Below are 20,644 nucleotides of genomic sequence, written 5' to 3' on the forward strand. Positions count from 1 at the left end.
TATATTTTCAATATTGTTTAATTGAAAAAAATGTAACCTTGAATGTTTTCAAGTTTAATATTTATACTGTTATAAATGATACGATAGGTAAGACTGTATTCTTTGAGTCGATAACGCACTATACGCCGCACCGTTATAGAACAACATGCTACATAAAAATCAAATTGTTTATGATTATTATAATAATCAAACTAACTACCATCGATATCTTCATCTTCACCGACAGCACCATCATCAGTGTCTGTATCGTCCTCATCTTCGTCTTCCTCGTGGCTCTCAGGTATCTGCTTGCTCTGTTTGTCCTCCACAGGCTCCTCTACGGGTCCGTCGGAGACAATGTCGACATCTGTCATGTGACCAGATCACATTTATACGAGTTTGTCGAAAACTTTACGAGCCAGACACATGTTCAGAACAGAGTGAGAGTCCACATGATGGCATGTTCCTTCACAAAGTGGCTACTGTGACAAAGTGCACAGTGAGACAGTCACCTCCAGCATTTACAGTCAGTGTTGTCATTCAATCACCAGAAGTCAATCAGTGACCAGAAGCTTTTTCTCCCCAGACAAAGACAAACCAAGCAGTGGACAGTTTGGCAACCGCAGAAAAAACCCCAGAGAATCCAACAAGCCGTGTCCAGGCCTGACAGTGATCCACCATGTCCCCGACACAGCCCGTCTCTGAATCAGACACCTAGTGCTTACAAGCTATCGTGTCAATCAAAGGTCAAGTCGTGTCCAGCCTGGAACTGATCCAGGGACCGAACTGGTGAGTTTGGAGAAGTGGCCACAGTTGAAACCGCAGGTGAGTTGACATATTATGGTTCAGAAAAACGATCCAGAATCAGTATAAAAGAATGTATGAATGATTATTTTGTGAAATTTCAAATGTGTGTAAATAAACTGCGATCCATTGGGTCCAATAAAATATCAACTGCTATATTTTTAGCTTTTATCTGATTGAAATCTTTATGAACTACAATGTGCATAGATGTGCAAACCTGAAGAACCTCTTCAATGTGAGCTCTCAAGGGACATATTTCATTGAAATGAATGGGATTCCATTAATACATGTTCGGTAGAGCCAGGTGTCCTGTCTAAATGTCCCTGAACAAGAATCCTGTGTGTGGTTTCACAGAAATAACACGATTGTTCTTAAACCACAGCTTGTGATCACTGAAAACAGCGACATTCCCTGTGTCGTACCTTTGCACAATATGTTTAAATACATCTTCCACTGCTCTGGCATTTTCTCTTCCTATATTCCTATTAACTGCATTTTACGAATCCCGACTTTATCTGTAAATTAAGACTTTAAACACATTAAACCCTGTGCTTCATAATTATCTAGATAATTATATATTTGTCGTATTTATACTGTTGCTTATTTTTTTGTAGTTTTATTTTATTGTACTAACACTTAGTTAAAAACACACTTTTGGATGCATTTGATTAATTCAAATGTAAATTCATATATCTTAAGAGCAGCTGTTTATTCTTTCCTAACATGTGAATTATTTTTATAACGGTAGCAGACCTGCTGATTGTTTCAGAATCATCTATCTTCTGGATCAGTAAATTATCTTCACTGGACCTGAAGCTACATCGAACGCCCCAGAGACCGAACAATAAAGCTGCCATGAACAAGACCACAACAGAAGAAGAGCCGGACTTCCACTGTGACAGACAAAGAGACAGATGATAAGAGAGAGCAGCGAGCAACACAAAGTTTTGTTGACATCATGCAGGAAGTTGTCATGCATCATTAGTGCAGGGTGTGAATGTGACGTTAGCGGCCACAGAGATACAAAGAGCAACAGAGAGGACGAGTGTCCCGGAGCAGACCAGAGACGTGAAGACTCACCCAAGCTGTTGTTCTCTTTTATGCTTTTCTCTTGTAGCTGTTCTAACCGCACTGTAAACAACAACAACAGCAGAGAGAAGCGTTGACATGAAGTCCCAGCAGAGCCTCCTGATTGGTCAGAGATGAGATTTGACCCAGCCATTGTGTGTTGGCCACGGAGTTAAGGTGATTGGCTTACAGGGTGCAGGTTTGTTAGCTTGTTAAAGGTAAGGAACAAAACTATGTGTGAGTGTGAGTGTGTGTGTGCGTGTGTACCCTGCAGAGCAGCGAGCCTCTCGTTGCTGAAGTCGTTATCGGCCTGCAGAGCCTCGATGCGAGCCTGGAGAACCTGCTCCTTCTCCTCCATCTCCTCAATCCGCAGCTCCAACTCCCTCTTCTCCGTTGCTCCCCGCTGGGTCAGCTCCTCCTGCCGTCCCTCCGCCGCCTGGAGGAGGATGGAAGGAGTAGATGAAAAAGATGATAGCGAGGCAGGGTAGGAGAAAACCGTCACAGAAGAATACTGATTAAAGTAATGTTCGCGTACGTTTTTAGTATTTGTCATCTGGTTGAATGTTTATATGTAATCTGTTTTGCTAATTATATGTGTGTGCCATGTAAGGCCATTTAAATTATATCTCATCATGTCTGAATAATTTCCTTTGTGTATGTGGAGACTCTGAACCTACCTTGATTTTGTCTGTGAGCTCTTTGATCTCATTGACGGCAGCGTTGTACTTGTTAGCGAGCTCCCTCAGCTCCTCCTGGCTCCTCTCAGACATTTCTTTCAGGTGGGTGCACTCATCCTCCGTGTTACTGAGTGAACGCTGCAGGACAACAGAAACAAAAGCTCTTATTTTTAGCCTCAAAATTGTCAGAAAAGACAGTCTGGATGTGTTAAGTACGTGTGCCTATCACCTACCTCCACCTCTGACAGCTTCCTGACAACTTCAATCTTCTCCTGCAGGACTCTCCTCAGAGACTCCTTCGCTGTCGTCTCGTAGTTGTGTTTGTCTTCCTGAAGAGCCAAGAGTTCCTTACGGATCCCCTCCTCCGTCTGGGACTGTGCAAGCAGAGGGGTTCATACTGTTATAGCAAAATAATCTGTCATTTTAATCATGATGTATTTGTCAGAGCTGCATGTGTGTGTGCATTACCTTAGAGTAAGCCTGTAGCTGACTGCCCATCACTTCCAGTCTGGAGAGCAGACGGTCCTCATCAATCAGTGCCTGGTGGAGACAAACACTCATTTTATTATAGTAGCTGTGGTAATGTCAAACTTAATTAAGATAGAATAGAGATGACAGAGGGCCAATTTGTTTGCTTTTTATCAACAAAACAAAATCCAAAGTTGTATTGACCACCTTAACTGTGGTACTTTAAAGGTATTTAAGGGTGCAGTATTTTTCATACAGGTAATTGTGTGATATGCATTATAATGTAAGACTTATCTTCAGATACATCATGTTATCTGTGTAACTAAAGTAGAAAAACAAGTTTTCAGAGAGCAGGAATTTGCATCATAAACTGTTTGATGCAGAGTGTTTGAGCCTTTTTTAAAGCACAAACAGCAACATTTACATGTGCAGATAAATGGACAAAACTGCCAATAAAAAAAAAAACAGCTGGAGTATACCCTCGTATTACAGCGCTAAGGTATTCCTACCTGCCAGCTGCTCTCTGAGGCCTCCTGAGTTGTGGCTAACAGACGCTGCAAAGTGGCGAGCTTCTGCTCCAACATCTGCTCTCTGTGTAAGGCCTCCTGGCAGAGAGAGAGAGAGAAGTGGGTGATCAATGGCTCAAATAAACAAAAAATAATTCACAAGGAAGAAAAGCAACAGATTATTTCATAGCGAGGAGAGATCTGGAGATTTGTTTTTAGGAACAGGCAAATTTGTGCTCAAACAAATCTGTTTTAATTAACAAGATTTCGTAACACAGAGGGACACGGTGCAGCGCTCTTGTCTCGGTTGACACTTGTTTGTTTTGCTATATTTGCTGCATCAAAATTAGCCGAGGTGTTTTCATTTTGGACATTATTGATGCCTGGTGAAAAATCAACCAGTCGTGCTGACATTTAGTGCCGTACCATTTTCAGTGTAGTTACAATGGATGGCCAGTAGGTGTGAGTGTGTTACCTGCAGATACTGGGAGAGCTGGAACAGTTCCTGAGAATACATACTGGGAGTGTTGGCTGCAACCTAGAAAACACACAGCATGGAAGCAAAGTGACACTTGTCTTGAGTTCATTCAGACTTACACATGGATACACACAAAAACACACACCCATATCCGAAAATGAAAATGATGATCACCACAGCGTAACACACAAAGGGAAGAAATACACACATTCCTTTAAAATCATACAATAAGTGTAAGAAATGCTATATGAGAGTCTCATCCAGGATCCGCGAATGAGAGGAATAAAATATATTTTTCTACGCATTTTTGGGGGGTTACTCTGACCTGGTGCAGGACTTGAACATAAATAGGTCGCCTTATGTTCTAGTACGGGAATTTCTTCTTTTAGAAACAGACAAACCAATTATTCAGGGAAAAAATTGGCAGATAATCAATTGTTAACTGCAGCCCCATCATTTACATTACTCTTTGTGGAAACATCAAAACAAAAAGAGATGTGTGAATGTGTATTTGTGAACTGACAGGTGCGTTCTTAACGATTTCACTGTGAACTTCAGTGTTTTCGTACCAACATTTTTAAACTACTCATGCAGCTGCACATTAAAAAAAAAAGCCTGATGGCTGCTGAAGAAGATGTTTCAAAGATTATTTTGTGCTCTGATCTTGAGCAAACTGTGGTGTAACCAAAACTGAAGCTGTTGGTGCATGTAGTTGAGTTAAAACCCACACATTCTGCTTGTGCATCCAGTACATTTCCACCTTAACTCAGTGTGACAGCCTGAGTGGGTGTGTTTCTGACCATGTGACTCAATGTCTTTCAGATCTGGGAGGTGCAAAGATCCTGCTTTAGGATAATTTATCATGTTGGAGAATCACAGCTCCTCCTGGCCACTCATCGCACACACACACACATATATAGACAGTTAGCTCCTGCCTACATTCCTCAGACAGGTTACACTGAGCCTCTGTTGTTCTCACTGTTTGAGGGAGACACAGGGCAGGGCGAGGCAGCTGAGGAAGCTAACATGCTAACGCATGGTAGAGTTTAGTATGGACTGATTTAATTCATTGCTTTAAAAGTTTGTGATTAAAAGAACAGATAACATAACACTCCTGATCCAACAGTATAAGAATCCAGGTTGAGCTCTGAACAGACGAGGAAACAAAGATTTTTACCTTTAGTGAATAAATGTCTCAATAGTTTTGAAGACATCTAAAGCACTCGGAGTGAACAGTGAGAAAAAAACTTTGCCACTGATCCACATGAAAGACTTCTGTGGTGCAGCAGCACAAACTGGCAGCAATCCCTGCATTCCTCTATCAGCTGACTACTCTAGTTGTGTGTGTGTGTGTGTGTGTGTGTGTGTGTGTGTGTGTGTGTGTGTGTGTGTGTGTGTGTGTAGCAATCAACCAACACACATGCACACACACACACAGAACTCCATCACTGTGGTGTAGGCTTACATGGAAATATGAGACGGACAAACAACTTGCACATGGGACACAGAACATGAGAAGCAACACATATTCCTGCTCTTACCTTGTCTACAGGTAGTGGTAACGAAGCCTGGATGACACTGAAAGGAAGAGAGGGGAGAAAACAGTTCATCACCATGGAAACACCATGGAGGGAAGACACTTAGAGTAACCACGGTGACAGAAGAGGAATAAAAACATGGTTCTGAGACTTGTGACTCGTTTTTTCATCATCTGCATTGAAGAAAAACCTCACTTAAGCACATCAGTCATCCTCACGACAGCCGATGTGGAAAATTAAACTATCTTTCACGGCTCTGTGTGACTTTTACATCCATGAAGGTCTCTGTGTTTATTCAGATCTGCAAAAGCAAACTCATTCGCTTCTTTATCAGTCACAACTCGACTACTAACGGTGAATATTAACACTCAGAGTTCCACCTTGTCGTTGGTCTAAGATAAGAAATCCCTGCTCTGACCTTTCACCGTTGTTGTTCCTCGTTCATAGTATTTTCTCTAACTAAGCAACCAACTGCAGAGTAGACAACCTGCTTCCTGTTTACACCAGCAAGCACAGGCCCAGTGTACATGAATGTGAATGGTGATGTGATATACGTTTTTCAGGTGTATTTGTATGGAGGGAGAAGTTACTTTTAAAACACAGTTTTATCCAAAGTTCATCCAAAGTACTGTATCTCAGAGCACCACAAGGTCACACAGGTTTGTTTTAGTGAGGGGGGGAAGATAATCACAGGTTTACCTGCAAACAGTGAGAGTCCAGGAATGAAGGTAAACTCGACTCGTGGGCAAAGTTTAACCTGATTGTGTTAATGTATAACTACTAACCAGTGGGAGGAGGTGAAAACTGCAGCAGGAAACAGCAACATTGATTCTGTAACATCTAGTGAAAACTAATGCTAAGTGAAGTGCTTCTCAAAATGTATCCTGGTTATCTAGATTGTGTTTATTGCAATGTCATTGTTTCTTGTTGTTTCCGGTAAGATGAATTGTGTAAAGGGCAAATTATAGGTTAGATTGTGAAACACATTCCCCAGTAATGGCCAAGGAACTGAGATTTCTTTTACTTGACAAACACAAAATGAATACAAGGATACAGATGTATTTTTAGGCCAACATGTGTAGAACAGTTGAGCAAGAATAATAAAAGACCTGATCCAATGCCACAGCTTTTTATCTCGTAGCCAGAGAATATGTCTCATCAACAACTACACACTGATCTCATGTCAGCGTGTAGAGTCTCTTTTCACTTTATCCCTTTGTTAATATGATCCAGAGATTCATTCAGATAAAAGCAGAGCAAGAGAAGCTTCCTCAGTCATGACAGTCCTGTGAACTGCAGCAGGTCCGCAGAGATTATTCATGTCAGTTCACACAGACTGCTGTGACTCAGGGCAGCTCATCCAGACAGCTATAGTCTACGTTACTGTTTAACTTGAAGGTCCCATATTGCTAAAAGTCTTTTTTTGTATTATTAAAGGTCATTAAGCAATATTATATTATATTATATTAATACTGTGAAGTTATTAAAACCCTAAAAACAGATGTCTGATTGAACCCATGTGAGGACACAGCTAAACATGTTTCAAAAAAATTCACACGCAACAGATGAGAATACAAATATCTCTGGATGAAAATGAGCTGCCATACACTTAGGAGATGCTGTCGACGTGGTGTAAAATTTATACATCATGTTCTACCCAAGCACCCCCCCCCCTCATCTGAATGTTCCAGATATTTCTTCCTGTTGTTTTGAACTTGTCTGACCTGGACAATCTCCTGCTGCGTTATTCAAACTGTCCATGAAAATCAAACCACAGAAAATGCCCATAAATTTAGGTCCAGACATCTTTGCCTAAAATGTCGTGTCAAATCTCATGTCTTAAAATGGCTACAGAGAAATCCACACAGTCCTTAGTCAGAACCTGTTACTTACATCCAGTCATCTGAGTGTTAAAACAATCAGGGAAAGTTCCGTCTATTGCTTGTAAACACAACTTAGCAAAAGGTTTGTCAGGCGTCTCCGCTTAACCAAAGAGCCAATGAAGGTAAACAGACTATTTTACAGCCCAAAAGATTAAGTAAAAGAGAATACCACTCTGTTTGTTGTCTTACACGGATACCATGCCAATTAAATGGCAGAGACCTAAAGTGAATGATCCAGCAAAATACCTTGTTCTAAAAGAAACAGGAAAAAATATCCCCTTGTCTTTGTTGAGCATCTTCTGTATGTGTTGAATATTTATGTGATTATGTTGTTGATCATATCTGCATTCTATTTCTATACATATCTTTGGATCTTCATTTTAATTAATTGGGTACAAAGTAATTTCAGTTATTAATCTAAAAAGGCAGGAATGTAGACAGAATTAAGAGATGGGTTGGGAGCAGTACTTTAATTAATGATTTCTGTTTTCTACTTAAGGCCCAGACGTAGTTAAGTGAATTGGATAAAACACTTGAGAGGATAAGCCAATAATTTAAAGGGACTTCTGTACATTTAGCACCAATAGAGCAGGTTCTCTGCAGAGATCAGAGTTTCTGCTGATGCGGCTCTCCTTCACTGTGACTAACAACCACAGAGCAACATCATCCATCACAGTGCAGCGGTGGGAGACTTTATGTTTTATCCCGATCTCCTTGCACTGAGTAAAGTGTTTTCAAATCGGAGCTGCATTACATTGAGCTCTGCTGTCTTTCGGTCACTTGACACCCAGGAAGAACAGACATTATCCTTCAGGAAATGCTTTAATCTTCTTATTAAATAAATAAACTTCACTGACATGAGATCTTTGGCTTCGTGGCAACGCTTGGAGCCTTGTTCAGAGCAATTCATTTTCTTGTTTTAGGAAAAAACCACTTCAGCGATTATTAAAGTGACTGTACCGAACCTCCAGCACTTTTTTGTTTTGACTTCCTTCTTTTTGCTGGTGATTGGTCTATTTGAAGAGGACTCTATTGTCCATAATGACACCGTTTTACTATGTTCCAGCTACAATCATTCAGTCACATTGGTCTGTCTCACTTCGGGGGACCTAAAACCATGTGTTTCAGACAGAGGCTGAAAAGAGGAGCTGTCTGAGGACAATGAAGCTTTATTAACAAAAAGAAAAAACCTCCACAGCAGGAGTTTAAGGACATTCACTTTACATTAAGCAAATCTATTTAATTTACAGTCAATCAAAATCCATTGCAGTGCTGCACCAAAATAACGACCAAAAGCGTGGAGACAAAGCATAACACAACCTGAATCCTCAGCTCTTCAGCTACATCTACTATCTACTACTATACATCATAAAGGCTGAAGTGCAGCGGCTCCACAGGAATCATTCATCCACATCAGATCTAGCCAAGTGTGTTCTGCATGTAGTCCAGCAGACACTGATTACGGGAAAAAAATGGCAGTACTTTCCATCTTCTGCCTGCTCATGTATTTTTACCACAAAATAGGTTTTACAAACAAAACCATAACTCAGACCTGTTCTGTAGACAACATGGAGAACGTTTCTTACTGTCCTGTGTGTGGCTCATTATCAAACCTCAATGTTTATTTAGCATCGACTGAAATCTTACTTTAATATCAAATCAAAAAGCTGCCAACCATCCCACCAGATTTGTTCTCTTCTTTACTTTACATCTCTTTTATAACATTTAACACACACCCTGTCTAGCTGCTTTAAAAACATTTAACATTAATTCAATTGGCAGAAAACCATTTATATTTCCAAAGTGAGATATCGCAAAAGTATAATTTACCAATCCCAGTGCTCTGAATATTTGTGGTTTAACTGGCTAATCAATCCTAAATTAAAAGTTTAGATAGTTCATTCTGGACATTATCTGCTTTTCTCCATTATTTATTAGTTATATTGGTGAAAACAGTTTGGACTCAACATGCTGCATTGTGGGAAATAGTCACCATTTTGTAGAATGTTTTCAGATTAAACAAATAATGGATGAAATGTAAAAGAACCTGAACTCAAATAAAATCCGGGATTAAATCAAACAAATAGTTGCAGGGCAGTTTGTGTGAAATTTCATAGGACATCCAGGCCTTCGTACTACTACAGGATAATTGGACTGATTGATGAATGGACTTCTCCTGGAGGACCTCCTTACCCACCACAGAACTGAGCAGAGAGACTATTGACTATTCTTTTAAAACATTAGTTGCTTTACATAAGAATCAACAAGAGACTACAGGATACCTCAAAAGTTAACTGCAACTTGTTTTTACCTGCATACAACATGAAAAACAGACCCAACAGTCACCTGAACAAACCACGAGAAAACACTGTTGGACCGGACACTTTAGACTTTCATCTCAATTTTACGACAGGAGATAAATCACACAGTGTCCCTTTAACAGATACTGGTAAGAGTTGACGCTTCACAGTGATGCAACACAAATTTAAGATCACATTACTATCAAGACTCAGCTGCATGTCCGAGCCTGGTCAGGAGCATCTGAGTCCTGGTTCAGATTCTCAGCAGCAGACACGTTACCTGTCAGCTCCTCTTCCAGTGTGTCTCGGCTGGTTGTGTGTCACGGGACAAAGTTCAGGGTTCGGCCTCCATCTAAACCTGAATCAGCTAATCCTGTGAGAAAACCAAGGCTTCCCTTTTTTTACTTCATTTTCTCAACGAGTTTCTGACCGAGCGGCTGATTCCACAGCGCTTTTCCACAGCACGAGTGAAGTCATCCCATCACACAAACTTTATTTTCGTTCTACTCTTTGCTCCTCCCCTCCTTTGAGCAATAACAGCTGATTTTCTTCCTTTGACTTGTGCAAGCCCCTGTAGCTCCACCCCACCTGGCACTCATGTGAGGAGGACAAATTCTCCTCTCTGCTACAGCTATGTTTCTAGACTACCATCATGGATTCTGGGAGGCAGGTATGAGAGATAACTAACCTGGCATTGCATAAATTGGAGTCATCAGATTAAATGAATAACTCATTAATCAGTTTTTATTAGTATAGCCCATATTAATAAATCACAATTTGTCTCAGAGTTCTTAACAAGGTGGGGCATCCTCTGTTCTTAACCCTCAACAAGAGTAAAACTACCCAAAAAACTATTAACTGGGGGAAATATATAGTTTGTAACGAATGGAAAAGTGTGCCAAAGTATTTGTACATAAGAAAATGTCTGATACAGATGAGACATGTCAATATAAATCAATAAATCTAATCAAAAAGCTGACATTCTCAAATGGGAGAGCATAACAGTCTAAACCACCTGGCGACAAGTGTGTGTGTGTGGGTTTGTGGGTGTTGAAGGAAATATGGCAGTTGCTCAACAAGGGTGGTTAAACCTGAAACACTGAAGGTGTGACCAGTATTAGTCATATTTTTAATAGGTAGAATAAGTTTTTCATCAAATAAGAGAAACCTTAAATTCCCTGTGCAAAAGCTTTAACTGTGAGAGATATCCACAAGAGCAGATTTAGAGCTTTAAAAAACACTCTCTGTTTTGGTGATGTGACTGATCTGTGTTAATATAAATGGATCCTTGTGGGCTGTTCTCCCCGAACGTCACCACGTGTTTAGTAAAATAAATAATGATTCCACTCTGATTCACAGGCAGGAAGCTGCTGCTGCTGCACGTTTTCTAGCCGCTCAGTGATGTCACTGCAGGTGTTTTGCATTAGAGAAAAACAGTATGGGTGTATTCTCAGTATTTTTGTAATCACTGACTGTTTAACATACAATCTAACAGAAGCAACTACAGGCAGCTCAGACTGCAACAGAGAAACTGTACAACTAAGTTAAAAAAGTTTTACGGGAGAGCTCAAAGGTACAAAAATAAAACTATTCCTGTGAGTTCAGCGGTTCTCAGGTGTAAGTAAATGTAATTACTGAATCACGCTTTGCATTTCTGTTGGTGTGTTGGTGTGTGTCTGTGTGTGAGAGAGATTGGATAATCAATGAAAGATAATCATTAAATAAGATTTTACACATTGTAAATAGAAATAGAAGATAATGAGAGGGACAATTCATAATCTGTGCACATGTTGGATGTATTATATTTATTTACGTACACTATATACCATTAATTTGTCCAACCAGAAACACAAAAGATCCTTAGCTTTGTTTTTGCTCTGTTGCTTTATTGTCGAGCTGTGTGCGACGCCCTTTGGCTCCCTGTGAAACATATTGACTTTCGTCAGTCACACTGACCATCGGCAGCACCGGGGGGGGGGGCATATTTTTACTGCCCTGCTCTGTAAGAATGTATATTGTGTCCATTATGAAACTGAAGTGTACCAGAGAAAGACCAGAGACACCAGCTGACTAAGCTGTCCTTCAATTTGTGGCCACACACGTCACAGATTAACTCTCACTGTGGTATGATCAGATGTCCAGTGCGGTGGGTGCGTTCACGCCTGTACTTACAGCTGTGATCGGGTCACCCGGGACGGATGTTAAAACCAGGTCTGAACTGAATCAAGCTTTCAATGGACAGATTTCTCCCACTGTAAATACAGGTGTTATACTCAGACACAGGGTGACTGTGTAAACCATAGACTGTATATAAAGGTATATAAGGTGTAAACCTGTGTTTGGCAGACTTCCCGAAGGCTAATGCTATCACCAGGGAGCAGCAACATGCTTTAGCTATTAATAAAATGTCTAACTTAGCTTCACATCACTCTCTCCAACTGCACTTTATTAGACACAGAGCTGCACACTCCTTGATTAGCAAGCTCTCCTTGATTAATGGGAACGTCTGCAGGGTTTTTCCTGCATAGAGAATTACGAGGCGGCTGCTTCCGTCTAATTTCGTGCCACCTCCGCCACCCGACAAAATACCAGTGGAGAGAAAACATGAGATCACGTTTGTCCTGGGCAAAATTCATCAGCAACTATAAGCGGTTGATTACTATTATAAATGGATTGTGTAGCTTCTGTATAATAGTCCCAGAACTTGAGGGAAAGGTAACAGCGCCAAACACTGCACACTTCGCTCTCTCTTGCTGACTGACACACACTTACACACACAAACAGTGTGATTGGACATGTGTAAACTCAGACTGGATAAAAACAACAGCATTTGTATACTAAGACAATGTGCGGAGCCAGTAGCATTATTTACTTGTATGAAAACACCCAAAATGAACACTGTAAGTGGACTTAGTGGAGCTGTGTGTGTCTGCCTTTACATTTACAGTGTGATTAAATCAAGGTGGATTTTTCCTGAAATACGCAAATGTAAAGAAACTTCATCTACCACCAAATAAACAACATAAGCAGAGCAGACGTTCAGCCGATATTCAACATGTCAGGATGCTCCTTTGCATTTTTCTGGAGTGAACACTGGACAGCAGAGCAGCAGATGGCGGTGCCCACATTGGCACTGTGGCCCAGCATCACACACGGTTTTTACAGTAGCCAATTACACACAGACACACAACCAGTACAGTAAGAAGCTCCATGCAGTGACCACTGCTGGTCTACTATGGCCCATTTAACTGTAAACACACACATTCATGGTCCTATCGTTTGTGAGCAAGGATCCTTCATTCTCCAACTGTCAGCGTCAACGTATATAAATATCAAATAACCACTTGACCAACATCAAGAATAGCTTTCAAATGATTATCGCCAAGGTTTTAAAAAAAGACACACACACAATTACCCTTGCAGCCTCTGGTCGTCCTCAGACAGTATGGTTGTCCTCATCAACAACTAGACTGACAATAATCACATCACTATGCAAGCAGAAAAGTGTGGGTGTGTGTGTGTGTAAAAGCAGACACTCCAGCCATTTAACCACGGAGGAATTTTTTCAAACACAATTTGGAGTAATTATATTGTTTGTCAGTGAACACTACAAAGTTTTCATGGATCCACATTAAATGAGAATGCTTACTCGCTTCGACGGCGTGCCTCCATCCCATCGGGTAAGAAGAGTTTGATTGTTGACACAATGCAGCCATGGGTGACTGAAAACACAGACAAACAACCAGCACGTTAATGGCAGGAGAACCTGGAGCTCTGAAATAGTCCTGAACAACACGATCACCCATCAGCTATACAATCATCTTCCATCTCAGACTATTCTACCAGGGGCTACAACGACAAGCACATCCTGTTTTTGGCTAAGCTTACTTTGAGGTTGCAATATCAAATTATTATATTATTATTATATTATTTTCTTCACAAACATATTTAAACAGTAGCCTATAGCCTACAATAAACACTTACTGCATAACACAACAAAATCACAGCTTTCAGGCATGGCCCTGATAAAAGTCAGATTTATTGCAGGGTTGTTCTCTGTGATTGATAAAGGTTCACTGCTGTGGTTTAGCGATGATGTGCTTTGGGTATAGAATCAAGACATCTTGAAATAGCAATGTTCACAGATGAACCTCTAACAGCAGTCTCCTATAAAGGAGGTCCAGTGCAGTTTGAAGCCCGCAGGGTGTCTGGTATGAAAGCAGTATTAGTGGAGCTGAAAATCTGACCTTAATATCTGCTGTGTGTACGTGCACCTTATGTAGTCTATGACCTAAGCAAAATGAGCCCTGCAGTACTCTCGAGGGTTTGTAAAGTGTAATTATTTCAGGGATGTATGTCTCTACACGGCTGGTGGAGGAGGGAAAGAAATATTTTGTTCTACATCACTTTTGCCACTTTTCTTGTTTGTTTTTGATTTTGCAGGAAATATAAACCACGTCTGTGTCTTCTCACTTGTGTATAAAACATATTTCATGTGTGTGTTTACCTTTGCGTGTGTTCTCAGTGACGTCGACACCAAACTGAATGATGTCTCCAGAGAGGACCTCGCAGGGTGGACTCTCTTCTGAGCCACGACTCAACCTCTGGCTGTTGATGAATGTCCCGTTGCTGCTTTTAGTGTCCTGCAGGTAGAACTAACACACAAAAAAAACCGGCTGGGTGAAAATCATGAAAGGAAATCAAGTCACAACATGTTCAAATCATTAGCAGAGGAAAAAATCTGATAAGAGGATGACAGCACTACATCATAATAGTGTTTATACCACGTGACAGCAGCCAAGAGCTGCTTCGCCCAAAATGTCACCATCAGCAAATCAATGATGCAATTTCATGATATATTATTGTACCATCACAACCGATTGTAAGACGTGTGATGCGGTCAGTTGTACTGCTGGAAAAGCATAATGTTTATTGTGATGCCCATCTTACTGTAGCATGGTATTGTGCTAACATTTAAAAACGTAAGACAAACTAGAGCAAGGTTATAAATCAAAGTTTTGAACAATTTAAAATTTTGACTTGATAATGCCTCTAAATGAAAAGTCAGGTGATGATCATGTAAACTAAATCCAATCCAAGGACCATCACCGTGTACAAAACTTGACGCCAAACCATCTTGTCGCTGCTCAGCTGTTTCCCTCTAGACTAAACACATGCAGGGATAAATGCTAAATAGAGCTGTTAATTAGTATTTGCTGATTTACAATTTGTGTTTCTCAATTTGGAATGAACTCATCACTTCTCTCCTGCCATCAATACTTAGGGCTGCATGATTTCTTGTAAATAATCTATTTCTAATGCAAAGTAGATCCACAGCCAAAGAAATACACACTGAGAGACATTAAAGCAACGTTTCTAGTCTTTTAAAGGCACTTAAACAAGACACACAGCAATCCCAAAGGAATCACCTCAACTCTGTTTCATTCACTTATCATTCAGAATGAAAACACACATACATGCTGGAATTTTAAAGTCACAGAAAGAGGGAAATGAAATGTATAAAGACACACACACACACACACACACACACACTGATAAACACACACAGGTAGATCGACTTAACAACAGCTGACAGCAGCTTCAAACAGACAGGGAAACAAACATGCACATAAAACAACAAAAAGAAAACGGACGAGTACAGACAAACACAGGATGAAACATTAACAAGTAAACAAGAAACACACACACACAGACAGTGGTACACACACACAAACACACACAGTTAGCATTAGCCTGCAGCCTGTCTGCCTGTCGTTCCAGGAGTTTCATTCATCAGCTCTTAATTCTCCGTCATGATTAAACGCCACTGTCGATTTACCAGAGAGAGAGAGAGAGAGAGAGAGAGAGAGACTAAAAACTGAGAGGTAGAGATAGAGCGAGGTAGAGAGAGATGCCGAGATCGACGTCGCTGTTTATCCGACTGCAGCGTGCTACAAAAAGCTACCAATTCACAGCCCATGATGTCTATACCCTCACACACAGACACACACACTGACACACACAGTTACCTCCTGTCCCCATGGTAACCTGGTGACAGGGAGGGAGGGACCTAACTATAGAGCTTTTCACCCAGCAACAACACACACACACACACACACACACACACACACACACACACACACACACACGCACTCTGCGTCACACACCTCACATATGGCTCTCGCAGACTTATATACCCAGTGTGTGTCTCTCTCACACTCACACACACACACACACAGATAAAGCATGACATCATCAACTTGTGAGCAGCGAATTGCTGGTCTCAGACCTTATTATATAAAACTATAAATAAAAAGAAAACACAGATACAACTAAATATAAAGAACTTGAATGTAAATTTAAAATGCAGATGTTATTTGCATTTTTTTTCTGTTTTCACATCAGCAGTTTTCACATCAGCAAACAAACGTCAACACCAATATGTCGGTGAAAGGCTCCTATCCGCTGATATCAGCAATCGAATTACTATCAACATCATCACAAGCGGTAGATTCTAACTGGTTCAATGTGGGACCAGTTCAAAGTTTGGAAAATACCCAGACGTTCTTATTAAATGTTTGATTCATGTTTTCTACTTATTTGGTCTCTGTCTCTGGTCACATGGTGTTGGAATAATTGGAAAAACTTGTTCCCGACTGGGAAAATCCATGATTCAAGTCAGAATGTGAAGTTAAAAAGTTTTAAAAGATATTCCAAGTCGCTGATGTCATCATTTATAAACCAATTGACATAATATTACAATCAACGTCGTGGTTTTTCCGGTCCATACAATATCACACAAAAGCACCGCTTTTCAAACCAGTCTACAACTCTTGACAGGCTTTCAGCACCACCAGCATTCCAGCACCGCTTTCACCCACGAACAGAACATTTCTCAGGGAAACACTGCATCCCTTTATCCCTCCGTCTTCCTCCGCCCTCTGTCACTCTCCCTCATTAGTGTCAACTAAATGAATGCCATGTAATTGTGTTTGGATGTTAATTTGCTCTTTGCCTGCAAAAACTGCCCAAACCATCAGTGGGCAGGCAACCGCAACACGACAACCACTTAACCAGTCAGCAGGTCAACACATGACACCAGTTTTGTTGGACAAAACACACACACACACACACACACACACACACACACACACACACACACACACACACACACACACACACACACACACACACACACACACACACACACACACACAGATGTGATAAAAAAAAACCACATAGCAGCCGTCAGCTGATAAAAAAACAAGTAAAAACACTTCCACCTTAGAGGGACGTGAGATTACTTATCAGTGTCTTGAGATTTAGATTAAATGGTTTAAAACATACCTTGCCATTGTTAATTACACAGCTTATTCTAATGTTTGTAACAATGTATTATTAATTATTTACTTGAGATATTTGTAAATATAAATAGCAAGAAATGGAAGCAGGAGAGCAGGAATTATTAGTCAATACTTTATGTTGTGTGGGCTGCATTAGAAACATTAAGCAAGAATGTGTTGGTAAAGTGTCAATATGAAGTCTCAGCCTCAGCGATTAAGTGGAACGTTAAAGGACAAACAAAGACACAGCTATGAAATTTGTTTTAATAATTAACGGCTGTACAAATATGAAAGGCTCCTTTGTGGAGCTGGATGTCAGAGAACTGGTCACACCACAGGACCGGAACTGAGGCGTGAGACTTATTCGTATTTTGTTAATGTATAAATTGGTCATGGTGAAGAAGGCAAGTCATGACTGGTATGATAAATGTGTTAACAGACAAGGACCATGAATTATATCAGCTTTCTGATATTATTTGTGCTCAAACATAGATCTCTGTTGCATGTTTATGATCAAATGGCATTTAGTGTTTAATTAGTAACAGTCATTGAGAGGGGATGATATGCAGCAATGGTTCCCTGCTGGGACTCCAACCATTGAGGGTTGCGTGGTATATACCTTAACCATTAGGCCACAAGGGCATCCCACGCTCTGCATTTTTTTTAAACCCACAACTTGTTTAGCTTTTAGCTTGTGGTAGAGAACCAGGATGGAGCAGCCCATAAGATTTTATGACAGGCATTTATTTGGTCAACATTAAATGTCATAACCGCCGAGTAGCAACTGTGGTGCTTTTGCGACATCAGCGCTCTAATTTGCTCGTCTAACCTGCCGCTGTGGAACAACAACCACATCGGCCTGGAGATACTTACACACCTGGAAAAGCTACTGTACTTTACTTCCTGGAAAATCAAAGTTCCTCAAAGCTTTGAAGGAGAGATATCATCATATTTAATTATTTTGTATTTGTATTGAAATAGCAGTTTGTTTTACGTGAGCTAGTTCATACAAGTACTGAAGGTTTTAGTTCAAAACTATCACATAATTGCTGGTATGCCATGAATAAGATTGACTGTGGGAAAGCGAAATAAATGCGAAAGAATCAGACAGACAAGAGATATAACTCTGTCAGAGCTGAGCTATAAAGAAGAGAAGAGAAACACGGTCCATCCTGAGTGTACAGTGAGTGGAGCTTCTTCCCTCACAAATGATTTTTGGCCTAACAGTCACCAGTCTGCAGAGAACACACAGGCCAGACAGCAGATAAGCTTATTTCAGGCCAGAATGTTTAGCAAATCCACCAAGGCAATTTTTAACGTTCACATATTTCACTTGCATGTGCAGCAAAATGCTTGAGAGCCCAGCAGTTGTACAAGAGTGGTGGACAAAGCACCAGAGCAAAGAAAGGATCAGATATTTAGCTCAAACGTAGTGGAACCATTTCAGACGGTGCCGCAGTGCTCACATGACCTTTTGCAACTTCCACACACGACCAGCTAGAGCATGAAGTTATTTCTAATGTATGTGTTGAAAGACCGCTTAGTGCAACATGCCAGTGACAGAATTTTTACACCATTCGTTACCCATAAAACCATTTTGTTCTCTCATGCTCTGTGCGATTCTTCCTTAGTGATAACTCGTAGTGCTTTTAAACAGGGGGAAATGTCAAACAGCGAATTTACTGGTTGTGATGCTCGTCTGAAAGAGGTTGTAGATGGAGAGAGAGAGAGAGAGAGAGAGAGCAGGAGAGATTGTTGATCCTGGAGTGTGTTGGAACAGAGAGCCAGCTGACTGAAGCCTGGACTCCTGCCACCATTTCCAAAACAGGCGGTTTGCTGCTACTGGCAAACAGAAAGAGGGTTTTATCAGTCTGCATGTGAGAATATTCCTGCAGCACAGCGTGTTTCCTTGAAAGGTTGTGCACTGGTGCATGAGCATTTCAGCTACAGATTTTAGCAAGCTATTTTTAGTGGTCTATATGAATAATTTAGTAATAATTTATGGAATAAATAAAGCAAAAAATTAAAACTATTTTAGAATCCAGCTTCTTTAATGTGAGGTTTTGGATTCCCAGCTTTATAATCTTTTGGTTTTGGATTGTTGGATGGATCAAACAAGACGATCTGAAGCCATCGCCACAATCTTTTCAAACTGTATTATACATTTACATTAAATAAAAACCAATAATGAAAATAGCAATAAGATTCACTGCCCATTCTTAATTAAGGTATCCCAGTAAAGTTATGGTTGCTAATCCTAGTAAAGCCTCGCTATCGTCTCTGCTTCAGCGCTGTATGACTCCACCCTTGAAGACTCCTGTCATGCGCAGTGAGAGCATGGACAGAATATGGACAGAATACGGACAGACAGGCAGGTCAACAACTAACAAAGGCAGCAGCACTGGCAACAGAGGTGTTGAGGATGACTTGTTTCACCAGAACTTTAGATTATTCTGCTCAACCTGCAAAGCATTTTAGTTCACCTGCAACACTCAATGCTGATGTCCTCCTGCAGTATTACAATCAACAATGTTTCCTATTAATTACCTAGACTGTGAGTTATCAGGATGTCTTATTCCTTCACTCACAGATATAAAGATGGTTAAAGAGATGTGTCCGGTTGGTGGACAAGCGTTCCTGTGCTGTGTTGTTATGCGTTACCATGCCATGGAATGGTGGTACCAGACAGAAGCTCTGCTCTGCTGTCAGCACTGCTCTCCCCCGGCTGCCTGGTTGACTGACTGAGTAGCTCTCTGTTCATCTTAAACACAAACCAACTAAAGGCGGATGAATGATGCAGTAATAAAACAGCGCCCAGGCTAAGTGACTAACTGACTGGTTCCCTGAATGTAGCCTATCTCTTGCAGCAGAGTTCACACTGTTGCAGTGAGCACGTCCGGAGAAGCTGTATGTTCCATGTTTTGAGCCCCGTACTGAAGTTGTCATGCACCTGCTAACACTGCAGCTTGTGATAAACGAGGACATCAGTATTCAGATAGCAGCATCAGTAAGTTGAAGACTAGTCTGCAAACCTGCATCTGAAGGACATTCAAGAAAACCTGGCTCCGGCGTGGGGTGATTCAAGGACCTGCTGCATATGTTGGAGAGGATGCTTAAAAGGGAAAGCGTGTCCTGAACATGTATGCAGAAGAGAACATGGGTAGTGCTGCAATTAAACCACGGAACAATCATGCACTGTTTAAAAAGTGACACTTGAGAGGAGTCAGACACAGGCCTGTGGACTGCATCATCCAATCTGGCTCACTAAGTAATAAATTACAATCCATCCTTCCATCTGTTATCCATACCGCTTAGGGTCACAGTGGGGGGATCTGGACCTAAACCAATCTACATGTTTTTGGACAGAGAGAGGAAGTGGGAGTACCCTGAGAAAACCCACATGGGAACGGCAGCAGCAGTTTTATTCTCACTATATGCCATTTATTCTTTTTTTATCAGATTTATACGTGTTCGAAATCCACAACAGTTAAAGAGCTTAATATGATTATATATGAATAATTGTGCAGAGTATATAGTCAAAAAATTATAACTATGCCAAGGTTCAACTTTTATCTGGAAAGAGGGATAAGCACAGTACAG

At 40.7% G+C, this 20,644-nt stretch overlaps 1 protein-coding gene across 17 annotated transcripts in view; it reads right to left on the minus strand.

Moving 5' to 3' along the window:
- Nucleotides 1-20,644, minus strand: part of slmapa (sarcolemma associated protein a) — a 43,815-nt gene that overhangs the window by 15,995 nt on the left and 7,176 nt on the right. For 4 of the 17 annotated variants that reach the window (XM_069531901.1, XM_069531904.1, XM_069531879.1 and 1 more), the window contains exons 2-11: nt 14,209-14,356; nt 13,351-13,423; nt 5,522-5,558; nt 3,978-4,040; nt 3,506-3,601; nt 2,997-3,068; nt 2,762-2,902; nt 2,529-2,666; nt 2,119-2,287; nt 1,864-1,914 (exon numbers count right to left, since the gene is read on the minus strand). In XM_069531901.1, the coding sequence (XP_069388002.1) occupies nt 1,864-1,914; nt 2,119-2,287; nt 2,529-2,666; nt 2,762-2,902; nt 2,997-3,068; nt 3,506-3,601; nt 3,978-4,040; nt 5,522-5,558; nt 13,351-13,423; nt 14,209-14,356 (988 nt within the window). Of the gene's footprint in view, nt 1-199; nt 347-1,863; nt 1,915-2,118; nt 2,288-2,528; nt 2,667-2,761; nt 2,903-2,996; nt 3,069-3,505; nt 3,602-3,977; nt 4,041-5,521; nt 5,559-9,981; nt 10,237-13,350; nt 13,424-14,208; nt 14,357-15,442; nt 15,580-20,644 lie in introns of those variants that run through there. The other 13 variants (XM_069531906.1, XM_069531910.1, XM_069531895.1 and 10 more) reach the window with 7 other exon arrangements.

This window comes from Paralichthys olivaceus, chromosome 2 (genome assembly GCF_024713975.1).
Source record: "Paralichthys olivaceus isolate ysfri-2021 chromosome 2, ASM2471397v2, whole genome shotgun sequence".
Lineage (NCBI taxonomy): Eukaryota > Metazoa > Chordata > Actinopteri > Pleuronectiformes > Paralichthyidae > Paralichthys > Paralichthys olivaceus.